Raw genomic sequence first — 22,431 nt, 5'->3', positions numbered from 1 at the left:
TATCACCATTTATTAAAAAGGAAAAGACTAATGGAGGACTTATTTGAGACAGGGATATGTTTGTAGATCAAATATTAGGTTTTGTTCATGGTAAATTTGGGGTGTCTAATTCAAATACAAACAGAGGTGTTACAAAACTCTTAGATACTTAAATCTGTAGTTCAGTGAAGTCAACTGCATGTAGATGATATTTAAGGCTATAGGAATGGAGTAGGTCAACTAGAATGATATTAAAGATAGAGACTAAGGGGAAAGGTAGAGGAGTGGTGAACTCAGGAAGGATCTTTGAAAGTTTTCCTAACTTTAAAGTTTGAAGAAAATAAAAGGAATCAAGAAAGAAAGTAAGAGCAGCCAGTAATTTGAGAGGAAAAAATCAGAGAAAGAAATCTTACAAGTCTGAAAGACCAATCACCATTCGAAAGGCTGCTGAGATTGACTAAGCAGAAGATCTAAATGTTAGCAGTGGATTTGGCCACATGGAGGTCAAAGTTGACCTATCTGTTTTGAATGGCCAAAAAGGAATAAAAGACCTATGGGAGTAAATGTAGGACAGAATTACTGAGAGCCCTAAGACCACAGTGGCTAATTAACACCTTACAGAAATGAAAACTTTTCGTTTTTTCGTTTTTTTTTTTTTTTTTGCGGTACACGAGCCTCTCACTGTTGTTGCCTCTCCCGTTGCGGAGCACAGGCTCCGGACGCGCAGGCTCAGCGGCCATGGCTCACGGGCCTAGCCGCTCCGTGACATGTGGGATCTCCCCAGACCGGGGCACGAACCCGTGTCCCTTGCACCGGCAGGCGGACTCTCAACCACTGCGCCACCGGGGAAGGGAAGCCCTGAAAAGTTTTCTTGATTACCTCTTGTATTTTGTAATCTGTGTCTTTAAATGGGACCCAGAAACCCTGGAAAGTCACTAAAGCGTGAAATTATGTGTGCATTAATGCTAATGTCAGAATGACACCCCCTTCTGGGCTCCAGATGACATCCAATGTCTCCTCATAGTCTTCCTATCAATGTCCACCTGAAAACATGTTCTCTTTAGATGTTTCCTGCAAGTAGAGATCATGACTATCTACTCTATTCCCCAAAGTACCTTATTTTTTAATAAGAACTGTATATGTCTGTGCATTTTTTATTTAACTGAATGATCTACAGGAGAGCAAACTTTTGATATTCCACTTTGTTGGTGTTAAAACAAATTTAAGAGCATTTTATGCTATTTTCCCATGGGTTTTACACAATGGCAATGGTTTCTGAAGCATACAAATTTCTACACTAAAATGTTACCTTTCTGATGTTTTAAGAATTAATAATATAGGAAGTTATGTTAGTTATTTACATTGTGACTACTATCACAAACATTGTTGTACTTCAAGCACGTGGTATTGAGATCAGCCTGGTACTAAAGAAGTTGCTAAAAAAATAAGATGAGACAGAAAAAATAATAATGAAACCACGTGCAAGTTAATACCACCAAAAGAAGAGAAAATAGAAATAAAGTACATAACAGATGTAAGAAACACTAACAGAATAAGAGGAAGCTGCTATGGGTAAAAGAATGCATATAAGTCAATAATCATCTTTCCACTTATCACAAAATGTTTATTTCATAGCGCTGGAAATATGAACTTCTTACAAAATACAATAGCTCCAGTGTGTCAGAGTTATATAAATGGACACTGCTTACCAGGATCTAAACTCAAGGAATCAGTAGCTTGACTGAGAAGCCCTGCTGGTGCTCCTCCCATATTCCAGGGATGTTTCAGGAGTCCATCATGGCCCCTCAGATGAATACGTGACTAGATCAAGGCTGGTGAATCAGTTCTAGATCACAAACACAACAAGTTTGGAGACTGTTCAGCATCATACTGACACCCTGGGAGATTTCATTTTGTAGGAGATCTGATTCTTCTTTTAAGAGCTTTTCTTTGGAAAACACTAGGGTATCTGAATAGCTCCAGAATAGAATTCACCTAATTTGTCTACAACAATCACTCAAAACTCTTTAGCTCTCTTAGATTGCCCGAGGTGGATATACGTGATATGGGGAATGTTCAGTGTCACTAGTATTCAAGTAAATGTTAGACTATCAGCTCCACAAGGGCAACAATCTTTGCCTGCTTTGGCTACTAATTTATCCTTAATGCCTGGAACAGTACCTGAAATAATTTAAGTGCTAAAAAAATAATACCTAGTTTTGCAAAGTTCCCAAGGGGCCCAGAAGAAATGTAGAAATGTTTTTCTTTAGTAGGGAGAAGGATTCCTAGCATCCCCAGGTAAAATATATTATCCTGACAAAACAATGTCATTGAAGGTACTCTGAATCTCTGGTACTTGTGAATTAAATAAGTAAACTCTCAACTGAAAATCAGTATCATTTTATGGCTCTACATCAATGGCAAAGAAATTAGCATGTGGAACAGAATACATTCATAATTTGAGGACTGACCAGAACATAATCTTCCAACCATCACTTGACCCAGATGACCAAAGGAAAATGATGTAACTGAACAGTCCAAATAGATTGGCTGGTCTTACTACTTTAGCAGCATGTTTTAGCAGTTTTGAAACTCTGCCATCTTTCTCTGAACTGCAGAAATCAACTATTTTGAGAAATAGAAAATCTCAACTTACTCTATACAAACTGAATAAGCATTTCAGGGCTGTGAACATCATTCTTAACTTTCTCAGACATGAAATACTTCTAAGAAAAAGAGGAACACAACACAATGCTGTTATTTCTTGTTTGTATTCTGGCAGTCCTACATTGATTCCTGTAAATACCTCAATCTGGCCAGGACTTCACAGCTAAAGTGAAGTCACAGTTAATGTTTTTTTCCAGAGAAATGTAAGCAAAAGAAAATATTTTTCCCTGAATTATCTAGGCAAATTATTTGGTTAGCTGTATTTTACCAAAATATTCCCCATATTGGTGGTTTTATGATATATATTTTGTAAGTCAGAATGAGCCGTCTTTGAAACAGAACAATTATTCTGAATTCAATACTTTAATTTTATACATCCAGAATGGTTCACCTATATTATTGAAATTTAAGAATCTAAGTGCACCTTTGATTCATAAGAGGTTAATCAATCAACAGGTGCTTATTGCATGCTTATACCATGAACTTACTGAAGAATAAAATGCAAATGGATCCCTACTTTATATTGATTAAACTATTTTATATTTGGATATAACTTGTAAGAAGTTGTTCTTGAGTATATAAGAGATGGTCAGTTTTCTAGTTTTTAAATATTGATGGTTGTAATTCTGGAAGAATATGACCAACCACAGCCCATAATATATATAGGGTCACTTGATATCCAGGGTCTTAAATTAAAAAGAAACATTTGAAATGTAAAAGTGCTGTGGTTAGCTATTTTTCATTTTAATAATAGCTTTAAATTCAAATAGGTATAGTTAGTTGATTAAGAATGCAGTTAATATTTTTAAAACTTCTCCATATCTTTTCATAAAATATAAAAATTCATTCTTTAACTCGTGTGAATAATCTCTTTCCAAACCTTATGAATGACAGCTCTATTTCCCCCTCTGCATTTCATTAACCGAGATAGACGCAAAGATGGTCCTGCTATCATCAAATCTTTCCTTTCTGTCATCTTCCTATTGGGTACAATGTAGAAGGAATATAAATCGCATGACGCAAGGCACTAACACCCTTTAATTAGTCTCCAGTTATTTACCTTGGGTCTTCCCTACAGTTGAGAGGCCAACTCAACCTACTGCCAAGCAAGACCTGACGGGCACAAGGAAAGGTAATCATATTAAAACGTTCAGAGAGAATGATTCTTTATCACAGTAGTTACTAATAACACCACCAAAGTTATTTTAGAAGCACATTTTCTTCCTTTTAACTTTATTGTTAAGCTTGAATATGCCTTGGCATCATTTTGATATTAGTTTCTAACCTAAACCTTAGATTCTGTATGTTATCATCAAATTTATTTTTAACTTCACTTTGGATTAAAGTCAAGGTTTGATACTGGCTAAACTACTGAAGACAATGTAAATTCTAAAGAAAGGTTCATTGTTCAAGACAATGAACCTATTCCTACAGACAAATGTGGAGGGCTAACTTCTTAGGAAGATGAAAGTGCATAATAATCTAGATTGATCCCTTAATTAATTTCAAAATTTTATTTATATCTAAAGGTTATAATTTTATTTGTTATAATATAGCTTTTAAAAAAAACATGACTTACATATCCTAATGAAAGCTGAATAGTTCTGTTTCACAAATTTTTCTGTCTTACCAAGTGATGAAGGCAAATTCAAGTACTCATTGGTTTAAGTAACTGACAAGTGAAGTATGGTTTTATCTCTCTGATTTCTGCTTATGCTAAAAATGGAGGAACTACTATCATTTTACAGATTGTTTTTGTGTGAGTATGCTTGTGTTACAATTTTGCATGAATTGTAAAGAAGTCTGTGATTCACCATGGAAATATTATTATTCAGTCTACAGTCTTAAAAGTTAAACAGTGATTATTGTATAATATTGTTTTCTATATTCACTATACTGTATTATAATCATCAAGCTTGCTAAGGGACTAGATCTTAATTATTCCAACCACAAAAAAGAAATGATAATTATGTGACATGACAGAAGTGTTAATTATCACTACAATTGCAACCATATTACAATTATACAAATACATCAAACCTACATGTTGTACACCTTAAATTTACACAATGTTATATGTCAAATCTATTTCAATTAAGAAAAAGTTAACTGGCAAGTAAAGAATTAATAAGGAACTCCATTCTTCTCAGTGAAACTTGAGAGGAAACAACCTATGCTGTAGGTTGTTCAAATTTGATCACACATGAGTTCTTTTCCATCCAATGGTATCCCATCAGAGGTTCTGAAGTCAGTTTAGTAGACAGCATTTCTAATCATTCTTAGCTGAAAATCAAAAGTGAATGGAGTCTGGTGTGTGCTCTCTTTACCAAGCCTGAACTTTAACTCTGTAACCCTCTTTTGTAAAACTCAGTTTGTAGGTTTCAAGTCTATACAAGTATAGCAATAACAATAGCTGCAACAAGTCGTAGTTAATATTTGCTTCATAAATACAATATGTATTTAAATATTAAAAGTTTGAAGTGTCATATGTATCTTTCATAAAAAGCAATTTATTTTTTTAAAAAATCAAATAAATATGTGTGACTACCCTATACTCCTTTACAAAGGTAAGGCTAATTTACTTCTTCAAATATTTCAGCCAGAGACCTGTAATTGTCATATCATATTTTTTCATTAAAATGATCAAGCTAATCACATCATTTTTGATTACTGGAGAAGCAGATTATGAAAGATGCAGTTTCAGTATACCCCCCATGTCCTCCATTTTACACATTCCAGTTAGATTAATTGTGGAATTATAGAATTTCATAAATTTCAGTTCTAACTTTTGTTTATAGGTAACAGTAGTAAGGCCCAGATAAAGGAAATTACTTGGCCAAAATTACACAAGTAGAGATAGAGCCTGAGATAGAACTCAGTTCTCCAAAGGAATGTGCAGTCACCTCAGTCTCTAATCTGAAACCACTCAACTGCTTTCTGTTGTTTAGAAAGGCATGCCTAATTCTTCAACCTAGCATTTAAGACCTCTGCTTTTTCTTCCCTCAACTTTCTTTCCAACTTTGTATTTCCCTTCTTTCTATTCAAATGCCCATAGATATTCCCAAGACTTTCTCCTCTACTTGAAGTTTCTCTCTATTAATCTCTGCATGGGCAAGTCACACCTATAATGCTATCTCCTACAGAAATAATTTGTTGATTTCTTAACTGAAAACTTCTACCTGTAGAAAACCACTTTTGTGACATTTTCTACTTTCTTTCCTCTAACAGTGATTTGTGTGTGTTGCAACTCTCTTCCTAAAATTGATGTTACTTGGCAAGACCAATTCACCTTGATAATCTCAACACTTGACACAGTGCTTTGTTCCTAGTAGGTTCTTGGTGCATGTAAAATGAGTATATGATTAACCTTATAATGGTACTTTCAGTAATATAACCAAATATTAAATTCATTCCGTTTATACTGTTTGGTTTTTCTAAAGCTTTTGATAAAATAGATTTTCCACATTGGCTAAATCTACCCCTAAATCTGACTCTTTCTTTCCCCTTAAACCAAAGATAACATTGTTCCAAATCACTCTTAAATTATTAGCAACAGACCCTTTTAATGTAATGGGGTTTTTTTGTTTGTTTTTTTGCGGTACGTGGGCCTCTCACTGTTGTGGCCTCTCCCGTTGCAGAGCACAGACTCCGGACGCGCAGGCTCAGCGGTCATGGCTCATGGGCCCAGCCGCTCCAAGGCATGTGGGATCTTCCCAGACCCAGGCACGAACCCATGTTCCCTGCATCGGCAGGCGGACTCTCAACCACTGCGCCACCAGGGAAGCCCTAATGTAATGTTTTTAATTTTTATTTTTAGGTGCAATGATGAAGAGTTTTTGCCTAGTTGTGACTATCCTGGCATTAACCCTACCTTTTTTGGTGAGTTAATTTCATCTGATCAATTTGTATCAAAACTTTTTAAAAAATTTATTTAAGGTCTCTAATTATGTAAATTTCTAAATACAGTCATATTTTATGGAACAAAACAGCTGCATACTAACTATATTTTCCTAATAGTAATTTATTTTTACATTTATTTCTCTTATAAAATTAAAGTCATGTTCTTCTGAATATACTTCTGGTTTCCAGGAATCAAGAAATCATACTTTATCATGTATAGAAAACCTTTAAAATTCTCATATGATAGAGAAAATACATTTTGGGGGAAAAAACAGTAAATATTTTTAAATTATAATGTGATCTAAAAATTCACAAAAAATAAATACAGAAATCATAGACCAGGAGCAGAAATGTTTTTAATTAAATTCCTATCTCGTGCAGACTCCAATCCCTTAAGGGACTAAGTTCTTAAAAGATTAGGAGCTCGTTTAAGCTTTTTTACCAATTTCAAATAACTTGACAGGTACTTTTAACATTCAAACATATTGTAATTTTTGTTATAATCTTTCCATTATGTCAATTGAGACTCCTTCTCAGGGCTTATATCCACAAACAACTCTATGATTTTCAGGCATTTTCTTGAATTACATGCTGTGTATCAAGGCTATTGGAACAAGAAAAATGTTTGGAATTTTTTTTTTCTTTTAATTTTTTCGACTTGTTTTCCTTATTGTTTTGCCTATTGCTCTGTTTTATTTTCATGTTCATTTGGGGATCCCAGGCACTTATTTGCCAATAGCAAGTACAGAAGGCAAACATCTCATGTTTTGTGACCTCCTCTTAGATTTTAAAATATGGGAGGATGCTAGTCCTTGTTTCATAATTCATTTATTATTAAATTTAGATTTTCTTTTAAGTTAATATCTCAAATAATTATATTAGGTAAATTCTTGGAGTCAAACTTTTTAAATATTTGAATTACTATGGCTTTCACATTTATTTTCTTTCATTTATTCTCTGAAATTTGATTTTATTGTGGCCACCTGCATATTTAGAACTTGGGTTTTCTCTTTGAGTGAAAAGGATTAAAGTTTAAATCAGAAAGTGATCCACAACTGCCTGACCTATAGCAACCTCTTCTTGAGCTACTTGAGCCTGCTCTAGCCCCCAGATACTCCTTCTGGTTTTCACAAAGCTACAAGCCCCACAGACATGAAGAAATAATTCAAAAGAAGAATGAAAGTTTATAGATTGTACCATCCAATCTTATGAGCAATCAAAATTATACAAATTAAAACAGCAATATGATAGCATCTTTTATGTGCTAAATTTATTCCTTCTCTCCAAAATAAAAATAGTTAAGATACAATTTATTACTAGCAATTATGAGATGAACTGCACAATCTTATAGCCTACTGGTGGCATTATAAGTTGGCATAAATTTTCTGTACAGCAGTTTAATAATTTCTATCGAAGAATTTCTCCCCCAAAATCACATTTTTGAAAAACTGTCTTAAGAAATCAATTAAAACTATTTAAAAGGCCACTGATATCCAGATGTTATTCATCTCTCTATTTATAATAAAACATTTTTTGGAAAAAGCTTTAATGGTTAACAATAAAGAACAAACATTTCATGACATAGTCATTGATTATTTATATTTCTACTATGAATATGTAAGTATGAAAACTATGATATAATGGAAAACTGCTATGAGAGATCAAACTTCTTTTAAAAGAAGTAAGATACAAGATACTAAAATGAACATATACCAGGAATACATAATACATATAGATTGGTATTATATTTAAATGTCTAGATTATCAGGATTTTTGAGTATAGGCAAACTTTCAATATTTATATAAATTTCTAAATTTTAAACTAGTGATTTAATAAATTTGGAGAAAAATAAGTCTCTGTCTCGTATTACACACCAGTATTTTTTTTCTAATCTCTGATTTTCTATACCTACAACTTCCAAAAGTTTTGTAGAGTCTTTTATATCCAAGTGATATGTGTAAAGTCTTAAACTAGAACTGTCATTTTTAAAATATTTACCATTATGAACTCACTCAAAAGTTTATAAAACTTTTGTGAGTTTTAAAGCTTCATAAAATTGCTAACTCCTGATTTCCTATGAAGGTTGTAATCCAGAATTAAGAAAAACACTATAAATACACAAAATTTGATTTTTTAAATGGTATTATTTATACACTTATATACTGACGTTTTGCTAGATATTTTTAATCAAGAAAACCTCATAAATCATCTTAGTAGGAGAACAAAAACAGAAAAATATGCTCAACGCTCCTCTTATTTTTAACAATGTATATTCAGTACAAACTGAATATAGGTTGTTCATGTTCTTCATTTAAGCAAATATCATGTATTACATTTGTTGGGGTCAAATGATCATATTCTTTTCAACCTTGAATTTTTCTCCCTAAACAGTGATTTTTAAAGACAACTTATCCATGGAGCTCATTATTACTATTTTAGTTAGTATATTTATGTCACTTCTTGAGTGGTTCACAGACTATGGTTAGTTAACCATGGAAAGTGCTTTATAATATTTTACAATACTAAAATAAAAACAAAAAAATGTTTTGTCTTTGATATAAAAGACATTTTTAAAACCACAAGAAAATCTAGACTCTTTCTTGCTTTTTTTTAACTTCTTATTTCTCATTCTTTCTCTGAATCTCGCCAGAGTGCAGAGGGGCAAAACCAGGAACAATCAACAGTAAGTTCAAATGTTTCCCATAGAGATATGAACTCCAAAGTATAATATTATGCAAAGTTTAATGATATTAAAATGCCTCTGTCTAAACACTAAGTAAATATTTAAACTCCATGAAATAATCTAATAATCCTTGTAAAAAACATCACTTCAACAACCAATCATATTAATCATCCTCAATGTTTATCTGAAAATCTGAGTATCATTTTGTAGGCCAAGTCATGTCTTTTGATTTTCATATGTATTTAGCAACATGAGAAAACCCTCTCAGAATTTAGTAGTGGGAAAAAATGAAAACAAAAGCAAAGTTTAATATTTCTCCTGTCTACTTTTTAAGACTTGGGGAAAGATCCCTCTCTGACCCTTCTTTGAATACTTCTCATACACTTGTATTTACTTCTACCTTTTGTTTCCCCAATCTGTTTGAATGAATAGGTCTCCATTCATGAGAAAGGCTTGCTTTGCCGTGTAATTTTGTTGATTTGTTTCTATTTATATGGAAAGATCTAACGACGTATTTTTATAACTGCACATAATTAATAGAACTGAAGCAAATAAAAATAGAAAATTTCCTAACTGATCTTTAGTGGATAAAACTAGGCTGAAAAAAATCCAAAGTATAAATCCAGAAATCCATATCACATTATTTTACTATTCTGCTATAATTAGTTTAGAAAAAAATGTGCCCTCAGCCTAATCCTTCGATTAATAAAATACAATTACAAACATGTGGTGAGAATGTATATATACACGTATAAGGAAAAATATATACGTAGTTTTTTCTGTGTGTAGTATGTTTGTATACTGTATGTCAAAGCACTCTATGAGACTGGTCTAGCTGTGGTACTTATAATATACAGCATTTACTGAGCACTTTTTGTGTATGTCAAGCTCTGGTCAATATGATTTACATTATGGATTAGCTCATCTAATTTTTTTTTAACTAATATTATTTTTAACGTTTGTTGAAAATCAAGAAGTGGAAGGGAAGTGTACAAATCCATATCTTGTAAAATAATATGGTTGCTGGGTTCACTATGTCCAATGTTGTACTTACTTAACATCAAATACTGTAACGTTGTATTTCAAAAAATTCTGATTTAAGACATCTCTTCATTCTAGCCTACAATAATACTATTCTGCATAATTTATTCTTTTTGCAGCGCTGTGAGAATGATGAAAGATTGTTCAAAGAAAAAACAGTAAAATATATCCCAATTCATTATGTGCTGAGTAGGTATCCTAGTTATGGACTCAATTACTACCAGCACAGACCAGCTGTACTAATTAATAACCAATTTATGCCTTACCCATATTATGCAAAGCCAGTTGAAGTTAGGCCACATGCCCAAATTCCTCAATGGCAATTCCTGTCAAATATCTACCCACCTACTGTGGCACATCACCCACACCCACGTCCATCATTTCTTGCCATTCCACCAAAGAAAACTCAGGATAAAGCAGTCATCCCTATCATCAGTACCATTGCTACTGATGAGCCTACACTTATACCTACCACTGAACCAATAGTGAACACTGTAGTTACTCCAGAAGCTTCCTCAGAATTCATCACGAGTACACCTGAGACCACCACAGTCCAAGTTACTTCACCTGTGGTCTAAAAACTAAGGAAACATCAAAGAAGACAACACAGGTAAATGAGCAAAAGACAAAATGAATAATAGACAAGATTCATGGATTTATCAAAACAATCATAAAATCTAAAATAGTATAGATGGATAAATTAAATCTGTTACAGGAGCAGGGTAATTATAACTTTAATTTGGTGGTGCCTTAGCATTGATACACTAGATTCTTTTCCAACAAGAAATGAAAAATAATCGTATTTTACAAAATGAAGAAAAATTGGGAACTTTTTTATCAAACTTTTTTCAACAACTGGAACACTCCTAGAATCTATTTGTTTTATTTTATTCCTATTCACAAAGACAGTGGAGTAAATGACTATTAAACGCATGATTTTTCTTATCTCAAAAATGCAACTCCTTAGAACAATGTATATAGGATATGAGTTTAAATACATTTTAATTGTATAACAGTGTTCTTGCATTCAACAGTGTTCTTGCACTCTAATTTTGGTATGAATAGAGTGAAAGGAAATGATAGGCTTCCCATGTAGCTTTTTGATTTAAAATACAACTCAGTGTGACATAGTGGTAACAGCATTAAATCAGAGAAGGCTGCTTCTTCCATTGTGTGATCTTAGGCAAGTCATTACTCTCAACGAACTTTCAGTTTCTCATAATTTTGGTTGCTATGAGGTTCAAGTGAGAAAGCATATTGTGAATGAGTTGTAAAAAGTGATCAGTCATGAACTGTAATGCTTTAGAAAAGATAAAGTAAAATTAGTAAATACTAAAATTTATTTTCAACTAACATCTCAAGTCCTTACTAAATTATCAAAACTACATAACTATCTCAGTTTATTCCTGTAGCAGCCATGTGGAATGGATTATATTACCATCCTGAATTCACACACACACACAAAAAAAGCCAATAAATGCAAGTTACTACAGCTAGAAAGTTCAAAACTGGGAACCAAATCAAACCTGCTTGATTTCAGATAGTAAGGCTTCATTAGTATGTCGCCTATTTCCATATGGGCTAATTTGCAAAAAAAAAAAACAGAAAACAAACTATAATTTCCCAAGATCAGCATATGTGTAAATTTTATTATTGAGTTATGTTTAATAAGACTTCTGGTAAGAAAAAAAAACATAAGTTAATAAATCTTTGACTCATTAAATTTTTGAAAACAAAAGGAGAAAATTAATGGAGACAACATGAAAGCAAGTAACTGAGTATTCAATTGTCCATTTTATTGATCTAAAATACATTATTACATGATTGTTTTTAACAGAATAATCATTATCTCAGTAGTTACATTTGTTCAAAACTAATGAACCTAGATTTCTAAGTTAAAACCACTGTATAATATCACTTATAAAAAAGAATGTATAGGACTGTGTCTTTCTGTAAATATCAGGTGAAGGCAGTTATTTCAGTTCACTATATGTGGAATTTAAATATTTAAATTTAGATATTTAATTTGATAGACTCCTTGATACAGACATTAGGCAAATCGGAAGCTAAATAAAAGTCTACATATCATGAGAACGGTTAGCACATTATGAACTAAATTCCTAAACTGTCATTTTTATAGGTCTTTCTGAAACCAAGTGACTGCTTCACACTGTCCTTTAGCCAGTTGTCTGCCTTCAGTGAAGAGAGAAAATGATTTTCACAGATTCAGCTCCTTTCTCTTCTCCCCTTACATTTTACATCCATGCCACATTTAATTTTTTGATTCCTGCATAATAAAGCCAATTGAATGCAATGGATCTCTTAATTTGAAATAGTCTGTGAATACACCTCAGGGATATTTGAAACTTTGAAATTCCAAGATAAATTTAGTGTGAGTTTGAGTACACACATTTAATTGGAGGCAAAGTTCATAATTTCGTCTGATTTTCAAAGTGGTCCATGGTTTAACACTGATTGAGAACATCTTCTGCAGGATGACACTGGAACATCTAAATTTATGGCTAAGTCATTGGGACCAGAGAAGAACTAAGCTATAGTGTTCAACTCCAGAAGACCACAAAGTGACTCTTGGGAGCCATGAGAACTCTAGAGGTAGCATTAAATTTAGGTGTCCAAATGTAATGCTAATTTTAGTCTAGATCATTCCCAAGAGCAAATTCCAGATACAGACAGGTTACAGATGACCACAACTACAAACACAGATAGATATATGGCAAAATGAACAAGAGTTGACTCTTGACCTGCATGAACCAGTTTCCTCCAGACTTGAAGCTATAGTCTCACACCTGTCAAACTCACATTCATACAAACACACACACACACACACACACACACACACACACACACACACACACCAGGAAGCTTATGGAATTGAGGTCTTCCAGTCTACAAAAATTGGTGAATACTCAAAGTCCAAAAATATGGCAGTTTTTCCCTTAATGAAATATTGCAAGTAATGAGTGGGTCATGTATGTGCTTGCTCCATATTTAACACATCATGCCAGGAAAAATACAAATCACTCAACCCGTACAAAGGGCTTACTGTCACTCTTTTGCTGAAACCCTCAATAGATGTTCTATTGTTAGGAGTGGTTTACAAAACTTTACCTTCTCTCTCACTCAAATGCTAGAGTCTGGAAGAGAGGGCTGGTCAGGAACATGGCATGGCTGGGCTTCATTTGCTATGATCTTTAATAATATTACTAATTTCTAGAAAAATGAAGTTAAAGGATGGAAGAAATAGAATTTATTTCATTAATTAATAAAACATTTATCTCAAAGTACTATAAGAATTATTATGGAATACAAAACAACAATAATAATAATAAGCAATCAACAGTTATATATTATAGACCATAGGCCAATTTTCTCTTTGCTCATATATATTCAATCTTTTAATAGTTACTCATGGACTACATATTATTATTATTGTTACTATTATTATTATGAAAGAGAATTGAAGTAATTTTCTCCAAGTGGAACTGGAATTGAACACGGATAATTTTGCTTTAAAATCCTTGTTTTTAATCTTGTGAACACTACTATAAAAGCATTTCCACACTGGGTGGTGAAATAAAATATGAAACAAAATACTGTGAAACAGGAAAAATATTCTTGTCTTAATATTGGCTCATATTAATACAATAATATGTCTAACTAAAATAACATTAATAAAAAGAGTTGTTAAAAGTAGGATTTTAAATAAAACACTTACCTCCCTGATATGACATTATCTGAACTTTTGTACCAATTGGATTAACCAGTTAGAGTATACTGTGTAAGTAATATGGCAGAGTAAATCCCTCAACTACTATTTACATGTTAAGAAAATACATTGGTGAGTTGGTTATTTTGGATTTGGATAAATTACTTTCAGATGCAAGGGTCCATTCACGTGAAGGCAGTTTATATGAGAAATTATATCTTTAGCACAGAAAAGAAATGGGATCTGGAGATTTACACATATTCATTTTTCAATTATTTGCCAAATGCCCACTATGTGAATACAGCATGTTTCCTCCCCGCCTCTAGGACCTCACAGACTAATGAGATTAGAAAAACATCTTATTATTCAGTCTTGTAACACAGCCTTATCTGAAAGTTCTCAGGTCTTCCACAAATGCAGTGATAAGTTATATAATAAATATTTATTTAGCACTTTAAAATGTATAAAGAGCTTTCACACATAGAAACCTCTTAATCTTCATCAATAACCTCTTAAAATAATTTCTTATTAATCCTCATTTTGTATATGTGAACACAACTTTAAAGTAGTTAAACATAAGAGAGTGAAAATTTATAGGCCTTAGATTTAGATAGAACTGAATTAAAGGTTTAGCTCAAAATTGCTTAACTGTGTGACCCTGGGTAGCAGATAAATAAAGTGGACAATAACATTTTTTGATTTATTGATATACGTGTTAGGCTCTGTATCAAGTATTTTACAGGTTTTACTTTATTTATTTCACATGGTACTCCCTTAGAGAGGCACTATTATTATGTTCATATATAAACAAGGAAACCGAGACTCAGAGAGATTAATTTGCCCAAGAACAAAAAGCCACTACAGGGCTTCCCTGGTGGCGCAGTGGTTGAGTCTGCCTGCCGATACAGGGGACACGGGTTCGTGCCCTGGTCTGGGAAGATCCCACATGCTGCGGAGCGGCTGGGCCCGTGAGCCATGACCGCTGAACCTGCATGTCCGAAGCCTGTGCTCCGCAACGGGAGAGGCCACAACAGTGAGAGGCCCGTGTACCGCAAAAAAAAAAAGCCACTACATATATATACTACCAGATGTAAAATAGATAGCTAGTGGGAAGCAGCCACATAGCACAGGGAGATCTGTGCTTTGTGACCACCTAGAGGGGTGGGATAGAGAGGGTGGGAGGGAGACACAAGAGGGAGAGGGAGGAGATATGGGGATATATGCATATGTATAGCTGATTCACTTTGTTATAAAGCAGAAACTAACACACCATTGTATAGCAATTATACTCCAATAAAGATGTTAAAAATAAATAAATAAAATAAAATGAAAATAATTTTAAAAAAATTAAATTTAAAAAAGCCACTAAATGGTAGAGTTTTGTTCTGAAATCTAGAAATTCAGTACACCAGCTTTTGTTATCTTACTACTTGGACAAAAAACTTTTAGCCTAAGACATTCATTATAGTACCCTACTTTCACTGGACAGTCAATAAATTTTTATTTCCTTATTTGTAAAGAACATTCACTGTCCACAAGACAAGGCCAATTTTCATGATCTTACTAATACTACCTTCCTATTTCATCTCTCCCCATTAGATCCTCATACCATTCACCCCAGTGACTCAGAAACTCCCCAGATGACCCTAGCTGTATTAATATCAACACCAGTACTTTTCTGAAGCTGCTCAAATCCTTTGGGTAATTCCTATCACGTAACCAAAATTTGACTCCTTGGCTTAGATATCACATCTTTAAGAAAAACTTTCCTTAACTTCCAAGATCAAGTGCTCGACTCATGTGCTACCACAGCATCCTTCCCCCTACCTATTCCTTTCCTATTTGTTATACCTCCCTGTCCACCTCTCCTGCTGGGATGTAAGCCCTATGAGCCCAGGAACTATGTTCTCCCACCACTGCCTCTCCAAGGTAAGGCCCAATACATTATAAGAGCTAAATAAATGTTTGCTAAACAAATGAGTAAGTAAAGGAATAAAAGGGTTTTTAATAATTGGAACTGAAATACCCATTTAATAGGATTAAATAATCTAGACGTTCCTTACCAAAATCTAGGAAAAAAAAATGTTGACCTTAGCAGTTTATTACTGATCATAAACCAAATTACCAAAGGCCAATTTAAAACTCAAGAAAATTACTGAAAATCATACCAATCACAGCAATTTAAGGTATAAATATATAATGCTTTTTATAACTTAATCTCAGTTTTCAAGGAAGGAAAGCTGAATGCCAAATTGCTGTATCAATATTACGTTATCTTAACTCTACCACACTATTTAGAAAAAGGAAATGATGGCCTGTCCTCTTCCTAATCTTCCTAATGTGATAAATGGAGTAATGGCCAGATGCCTATATTATTAGAATAAAGGCTATAAATGTAATAAATGGGACAGATGAACAAAAATGGACCTGAAAGTTTGTGTATTCTTTTTTCTTCTTTTAACATGTTTATTGGAGTATAATTGCTTTACAATGGTGTGTTAGTTTCTGCTTTATAACAAAGTGAATCAGCTATACATATACATATATCCCCATATCTCCTCCATCTTGCATCTCCCTCCCATACTCCCCATCCCACCTAGGTGGTCACAAAGCACCGAGTTGATCTCCTTGTGCTCTGCGGCTGCTTCCCACTAGTTATCTATTTTACTTTTGGTAGTACATATAAGTTCATGCCACTCTCTCACTTCATCCCAGTTTACCTTTCTGCCTCCGCGTGTCCTCAAATCCATTCTCTATGTCTGGGTCTTTTTCCTGTCCTGCCCCTATGTTCTTCAGAACCATTTTTTCCTTTTTTTTTTTCAGATTCCATATGTATGTGTTAGCATATGGTATTTGGTTTCCTCTTTTTGACTTACTTCACTCTGAATGACACACTCTAGGTCCATCCATCTCACTACAAATAACTAAGTTTTGTTTCTTTTTATGGCTGAGTAATATTCCATTGTATATATGTTCCACAACTTCTTTATCTATTCATCTGTTGATGGACACTTAGGTGGCTTCCATATCTTGTTTACTGTAAATAGACCTACAATGAACATTGTGGTACATGACTCTTTTTGAATTATGGTTTCCTCAGGGTATATGCCCAGTAGGGGGACTGCTGGGTCATATGGTAGTTCTATTTTTAGTTTTTTAAGGAGCCTCCATACTGTTATCCATAGTGGCTGTATCAATTTACATTGCCACCAACAGTGCAAGAGGGTTCCCTTTTCTCCACACCCTCTCCAGCATTTATTCTTTGTAGATTTTTGGATGATGGCCATTCTGACCAGTATGAGATGATATCTCATTGTAGTTTTGATTTGCATTTCTCTAATAAGTAATGATGCTGAGCATTCTTTCATGTGTTTGTTGGCAATCTGTATATCTTCTTTGGAGAAATGTCTATTTAGGTCTTCTGCCCATTTTTGGATTGGGTTGCTTGTTTTTTTAAAATTGAGCTCCATGTGCTGCTTGTAAATTTTGGAGATTAAGACTCTGTCAGTTGCTTCATTTGCAAATATTTTCTCACATTCTGAGGGTTGTCTTTTCATCTTGTTTGTACTTTCCTTTGCTGTGCAAAAGTTTTTAAGTTTCATTAGGTCCCGTTTGTTTATTTTTGTTTTTATTTCCGTTACTCTAGGAGGTGGATCCAAAAAGATCTTGCTGTGATTTATGTGAAAGAGTGTTCTTCCTATGTTTTCCTCCAAGAGTTTTATAGTGTCTGCTGTTACATTTAGGTCTTTAATCCATACTGAGTTTATTTTTGTGTATGGTGTTAGGGAGTGTTCTAATTTCATTCTTTTACATGTAGCTGTCCAGTTTTCCCAGCACCACTTATTGAAGAGACTGTCTTTTCTCCAAAGTATATCCTTGCCTCCTTTGTCATAGATTAGTTGACCATAGGTGCATGGGTTTATCAAAAGCACTTGATCCTTTTCCATTGATCTATATTTCTGTTTTTGTGCCAGTACCATATTGTGTGGATTACTCTAGCTTTGTAGTATAGTCTGAAGTCAGGGAGTCTGATTCCTCCAGCTCAGTTTTTTTCCCCTCAAGACTGCTTTGGCTATTCAGGGTCTTTTGTGTCTCCATACAAATTTTAAGATTTTTTGTTCTAGTTCTGTAAAAAATGCCATTGGTAACTTGATAGGGATTGCACTGAATGTGTAGATTGCTTTGGGTAATAGAGTCATTTTCAGAATATTGATTCTTCCAATCCAAGAACATGGTATATCTCTCCATCTGTTTGTATCATCTTTAATTTCTTTCATCAGTGTCCTATAGTTTTCTGCATACAGGTCTTTTGTCTGCCTAGGTAGGTTTATTCCTAGGTATGTTATTCTTTTTGTTGCAATGGTAGATGGGAGTGTTTCCTTAATTTCTTTTTCAGATTTTTCATCATTAGTTTATAGGAATGCAAGAGAGTTCTGTGCATTGATTTTGTATCCTGTAACTTTACCAAATGCATTGATTAGCTCTAGTAGTTTTTCGTGGCATATTTAGGATTCTCTATGTATAGTATCATGTCATCTGCAAACAGTGAGAGTTTTAATTCTTCTTTTCCAAGTTGTATTATTTTTATTTCTTTTTCTTCTCTGATTGCCATGGCTAGGATTTCCAAAACTATGTTGAATAATAGTGGTGAGAGTGGACATCCTTGTCTTGTTCCTGATCTTAGAGGAAATGCTTTCAGGTTTTCACCATTGAGAATGATGTATGCTGTGGGTTTGTCATATATGGCCTTTATTATGTTGAAGTAGTTTCCCTCTATGCCCACTTTCTGGAGAGATTTTTATCATAAATTGGTGTTGAATTTTGTTGAAAGCTTTTTCGGCATCTATTGAGATGATCATATGGTTTTTCTTCTTCAATTTGTTAATATAGTGTATCACATTGATTGATTTACATATATTGAAGAATCCTTGCATCTCTGGGATAAATTCCACTTGATCATGGTGTATGATCCTTTTAGTGTGTTGTTGGATTCTGTTTGCTAATATATTGTTGAGGAATTTTGCATCTATATTCATCAGTGATATTGGTCTCTAATTTTCTTTTTTTTTGTAGTATCTTTGTCTGGTTTTGGTGTCAGGGTGATGGTGGCCTCATAGAATAAGTTTGAGAGTTTTTCTTCCTCTGCAATTTTTTGGAAGAGTTTGAGAAAGATGGGTGTTAGCTCTTCTCTAAATGTTTGATAGGATTCCCCTGTGAAGCCATCTGGTCCTGGTCCTTGTTTGTTGGAAGATTTTTAATCACAGTCTCAATTTTATTACTTGTGATTGGTCTTTTAATATTTTCTATTTCTTCCTGGTTCAATCTTGGAAAGTTAAACCTTTCTAAGAATTTGTCCATTTCTTCCAGGTTGTCCATTTTATATGACACAGAGTTGCTTGTAGTAGTCTCTTAGGATGCTTTGCATTTCTGCGGTGTCTGTTGTAACTTCTCCTTTTTCATTTCTAATTTTATTGATTTGAGTCCTCTCCCTCTTTTTCTTGATGAGTCTGGCTAATGGTTTATCAATTTTGTTTATCTTCTCAAAGAAGCTTTTAGTTTTATTGATCTTTGCTATTGTTTTCTTTGTTTCTATTTCATTTATTTCTGCTCTGATCTTTATGATTTCTTTCCTTCTACTAACTTTGTGTTTTGTTTGTTCTTCTTTCTCTAATTCCTTTAGGTGTAGTGTTAGATTGTTTATTTAAGATGTTTGTTGTTTCTTGAGGTAGGATTGTATTGCTACAAACTTCCCTCTTAGAACTGCTTTTGCTGCATCCCATAGGTTTTGTGTCATCGTGTTTTCATTGTCATTTATCTCTAGGTATTTTTTGATTTCTTCTTTGATTTCTTCAGCAATCTCCTGGTTATTTAGTAACGTATTGTTTAGCCTCCATTTGTTTGTGTTTTACATTTTTTCCATGTAATTGATTTCTAATCTCATAGTGTTGTCATTAGAAAAGATGCTTGATATGATTTCAATTTTCTTAAGTTTACTGAGTCTTGATTTGTGACCCAAGATGTGATCTATCCTGGAGAATGTTCAGTGTGCATTTGAGAAGAAAGTGTAATCTCCTGTTTTTGGATGGAATTCCTATAAATCTGAATTAAATCTACCTGGTCTATTGTGTCATTTAAAGCTTGTGTTTCCTTATTAATTTTCTGTTTGGATGATCTGTCCATTGGTAAGCAAATTTTGAAACATGAAAAATTCAGTAAAATCTATTCATTAAACATAAGTGCAAATAGGCCTTTGCAATAAGTAAAAAGTGAGGGCTTCCCTGGTGCCACAGTGGTTGAGAGTTGGCCTGCTGATGCAGGGGACATGGGTTCCTGCCCCAGTCCGGGAGGATCCCACATGCCATGGAGCAGCTGGGCCCGTGAGCCATGGCCACTGAGCCTGCGCATCTGGAGCCTGTGCTCTGCAACAGGAGAGGCCACAACAGTGAGAGGCCCGTGTACCACAAAAAAAAAAAAAAAGGGAGACTTACAGTGCTTTTATGTTTTTTTAATAATGTTCTATCAAATACAAAAGTAAATATGTTAGCCAGGAACTGCTTGGAGGTCTTGTTTAAATAAATGAGAAATTATTTTATGAAATTGGTAAAATAAAGAGGTCATTTAAACCATGTTGATCTCATCAATTTTTTTTTTTTTTGCGGTACGTGGGCCTCTCACTGTTGTGGCCTCCCCCATTGTGGCCTCTCCCAGAGCACAGGCTCCAGACGCGCATGCTCAGTGGCCATGGCTCACGGGTCCAGCTGCTCTGCAGCATGTAGGATCTTCCTGAACTGGGGCAGGAACCCATGTCCCCTGCATCAGCAGGCAGACTCTCAACCACTGTGCCACCAGGGAAGCCCTCATCAATTATTTTTAACTGTTATCAACAGTGTTCTTTGAAACCACATTGTGAAGCAAATGATCATAAAAGAAATCATATTTTCCAAAGGAAAAATTAGACTGGAGTTCATATTTTTTAGCACCAATAAATTCATATGACCAAAACCAAAGCCAGAATAAATATTATATAGCTCTAAAAATTGTTAAAATATTGTCAAAGAATAACTTTGAGAATTTAGTTATTTGCATGAAAGTGAGGGGCACTGTTTTCAACAAACAAAGGAAAAATGAGAATTGTGATAAGAAGAAAATAGAGGGGAAAAAAGATGCTGTCTTGAAATTGTAAGTTATATTTTACATTTTGGCAGTAAATCAGCAACTCACAAGGGGGTCAGCCTAGACAGGCACCACTTGAGTAGTTTCACTAGGGTCATCAAAAATTGATTATATGTTATTTGGAAAGTGAGAATGGGATGGTTCTTTTGTGTAAAATCTTCCAATGACCCTCCATTAACATTTTCAGCTTATTTAGAAAACTTTGTGCCTTATCATTTACCAGAATTGTTTGAAACTATAATTATGCATTAAATTTTTAAAAAGTAAAATAAGGTTATTAAGCACATTGATTATACAGAGTCCATCACAGAACAGAGATTTATAAAGCACATAAAATATAAAATTATTGAATCAATATTTGACCCGTTAATTTTGTTGTAAATTATTAAATGTTATGTAATTATTAATATAGTTAACCTTATTAGAATTTAAAAGAGGATCTTTAAGATAAATTTGAAGCCTCAGGTCCAATTAAGACAAAATCTGCCCAGTGACATTTGATCTACTAAATTGATTTTCTCTCTAGAAAACCTAGAAATCTAAAATGAATCAAATCTTTTAAAATAATTCCAGGAACTGTATTGTGGGTAGCAGTCCAAGTTCAAAATCATTCTTGTCAAACATAAAGATTAGAGCATCTAAATATGTAGTTATAGAAAGAATATCAATTGGGAAGAGTTTAAGGAAAGGCTCATGGATTTGATTTTTTTTTTCATATCCCCAAAACATAATTGGTAACTGGCGTGGGAAAAGAGAGTCAATGACACTCCTTTTTTTATTGAAATTGAGACAGTGGATGAAGAAAAATAAGCTAGGAGAGTATTTCTTTTGTTCAATATTTGAATATAAACCCCATGGCATTTTGATGGAACTGGACTCAGTGTCACTAACCATCCCCTAATCACATGAAGTCTTGATTCAAAGGATTTAAGAAGGGAAATTTGGAATGTAAATAAGTAGTTGTGTGAAGGGGAGGCTGCAGTAAATTATTTCACATATAAGAATGTTTATATAGTACTTGCTAAATATTTTCTTACAAAGGTAAAATAATTTTGTTCACTTGGCTATTTTGTTTTAATGATTTATTTAGAGCACTACTTTTTTCACACTTAATAAAAAATTAAAGTATCCCATCCCCTGTGCAAATTCCTACATTCTGTATATAATTAGAGCCAGGAAGTTTTATACATATTATGATCTTTTAATTCTAAGTTAGACAGCTTTCTATATTTTAAGATTTCTGAAACTAAATTGTTTTAC

At 33.7% G+C, this 22,431-nt stretch overlaps 1 protein-coding gene across 2 annotated transcripts; it reads left to right on the top strand.

Annotated features, from left to right (window-relative positions):
* Window positions 1-3,712: 3,712 nt before the first annotated feature.
* On the top strand, window positions 3,713-12,585 carry CSN3 (casein kappa). 2 transcript variants are annotated; one of them, XM_012532551.2, is made up of 6 exons: window positions 3,713-3,778; window positions 5,875-5,920; window positions 6,464-6,525; window positions 9,198-9,230; window positions 10,391-10,881; window positions 12,412-12,585. In XM_012532551.2, exons 2-5 carry the CDS (start codon window positions 5,911-5,913, stop codon window positions 10,847-10,849), a joined length of 564 nt encoding a protein of 187 aa, XP_012388005.1. In that variant the 5' UTR covers window positions 3,713-3,778; window positions 5,875-5,910; the 3' UTR covers window positions 10,850-10,881; window positions 12,412-12,585. The 2 variants fall into 2 exon arrangements, with proteins under 2 accessions (XP_012388005.1, XP_004268387.1); XM_004268339.2 differs by lacking the exon at window positions 5,875-5,920 and having other exon boundaries at window positions 3,719-3,778.
* Window positions 12,586-22,431: the final 9,846 nt, after the last annotated feature.

This window comes from Orcinus orca, chromosome 4 (genome assembly GCF_937001465.1).
Source record: "Orcinus orca chromosome 4, mOrcOrc1.1, whole genome shotgun sequence".
In the NCBI taxonomy this organism is placed as follows: domain Eukaryota; kingdom Metazoa; phylum Chordata; class Mammalia; order Artiodactyla; family Delphinidae; genus Orcinus; species Orcinus orca.
This window is presented reverse-complemented; position numbering and strand designations above follow the sequence as displayed.

Excerpts from the sequence above, each read along its gene's own strand:
- CSN3 (XM_012532551.2), top strand. Across the intron at positions 6,526-9,197 it reads CATTAACCCTACCTTTTTTG|AGTGCAGAGGGGCAAAACCA; the intron begins GTGAGTTAATTT and ends GAATCTCGCCAG. Across the intron at positions 9,231-10,390 it reads AAAACCAGGAACAATCAACA|CGCTGTGAGAATGATGAAAG; the intron begins GTAAGTTCAAAT and ends TTCTTTTTGCAG.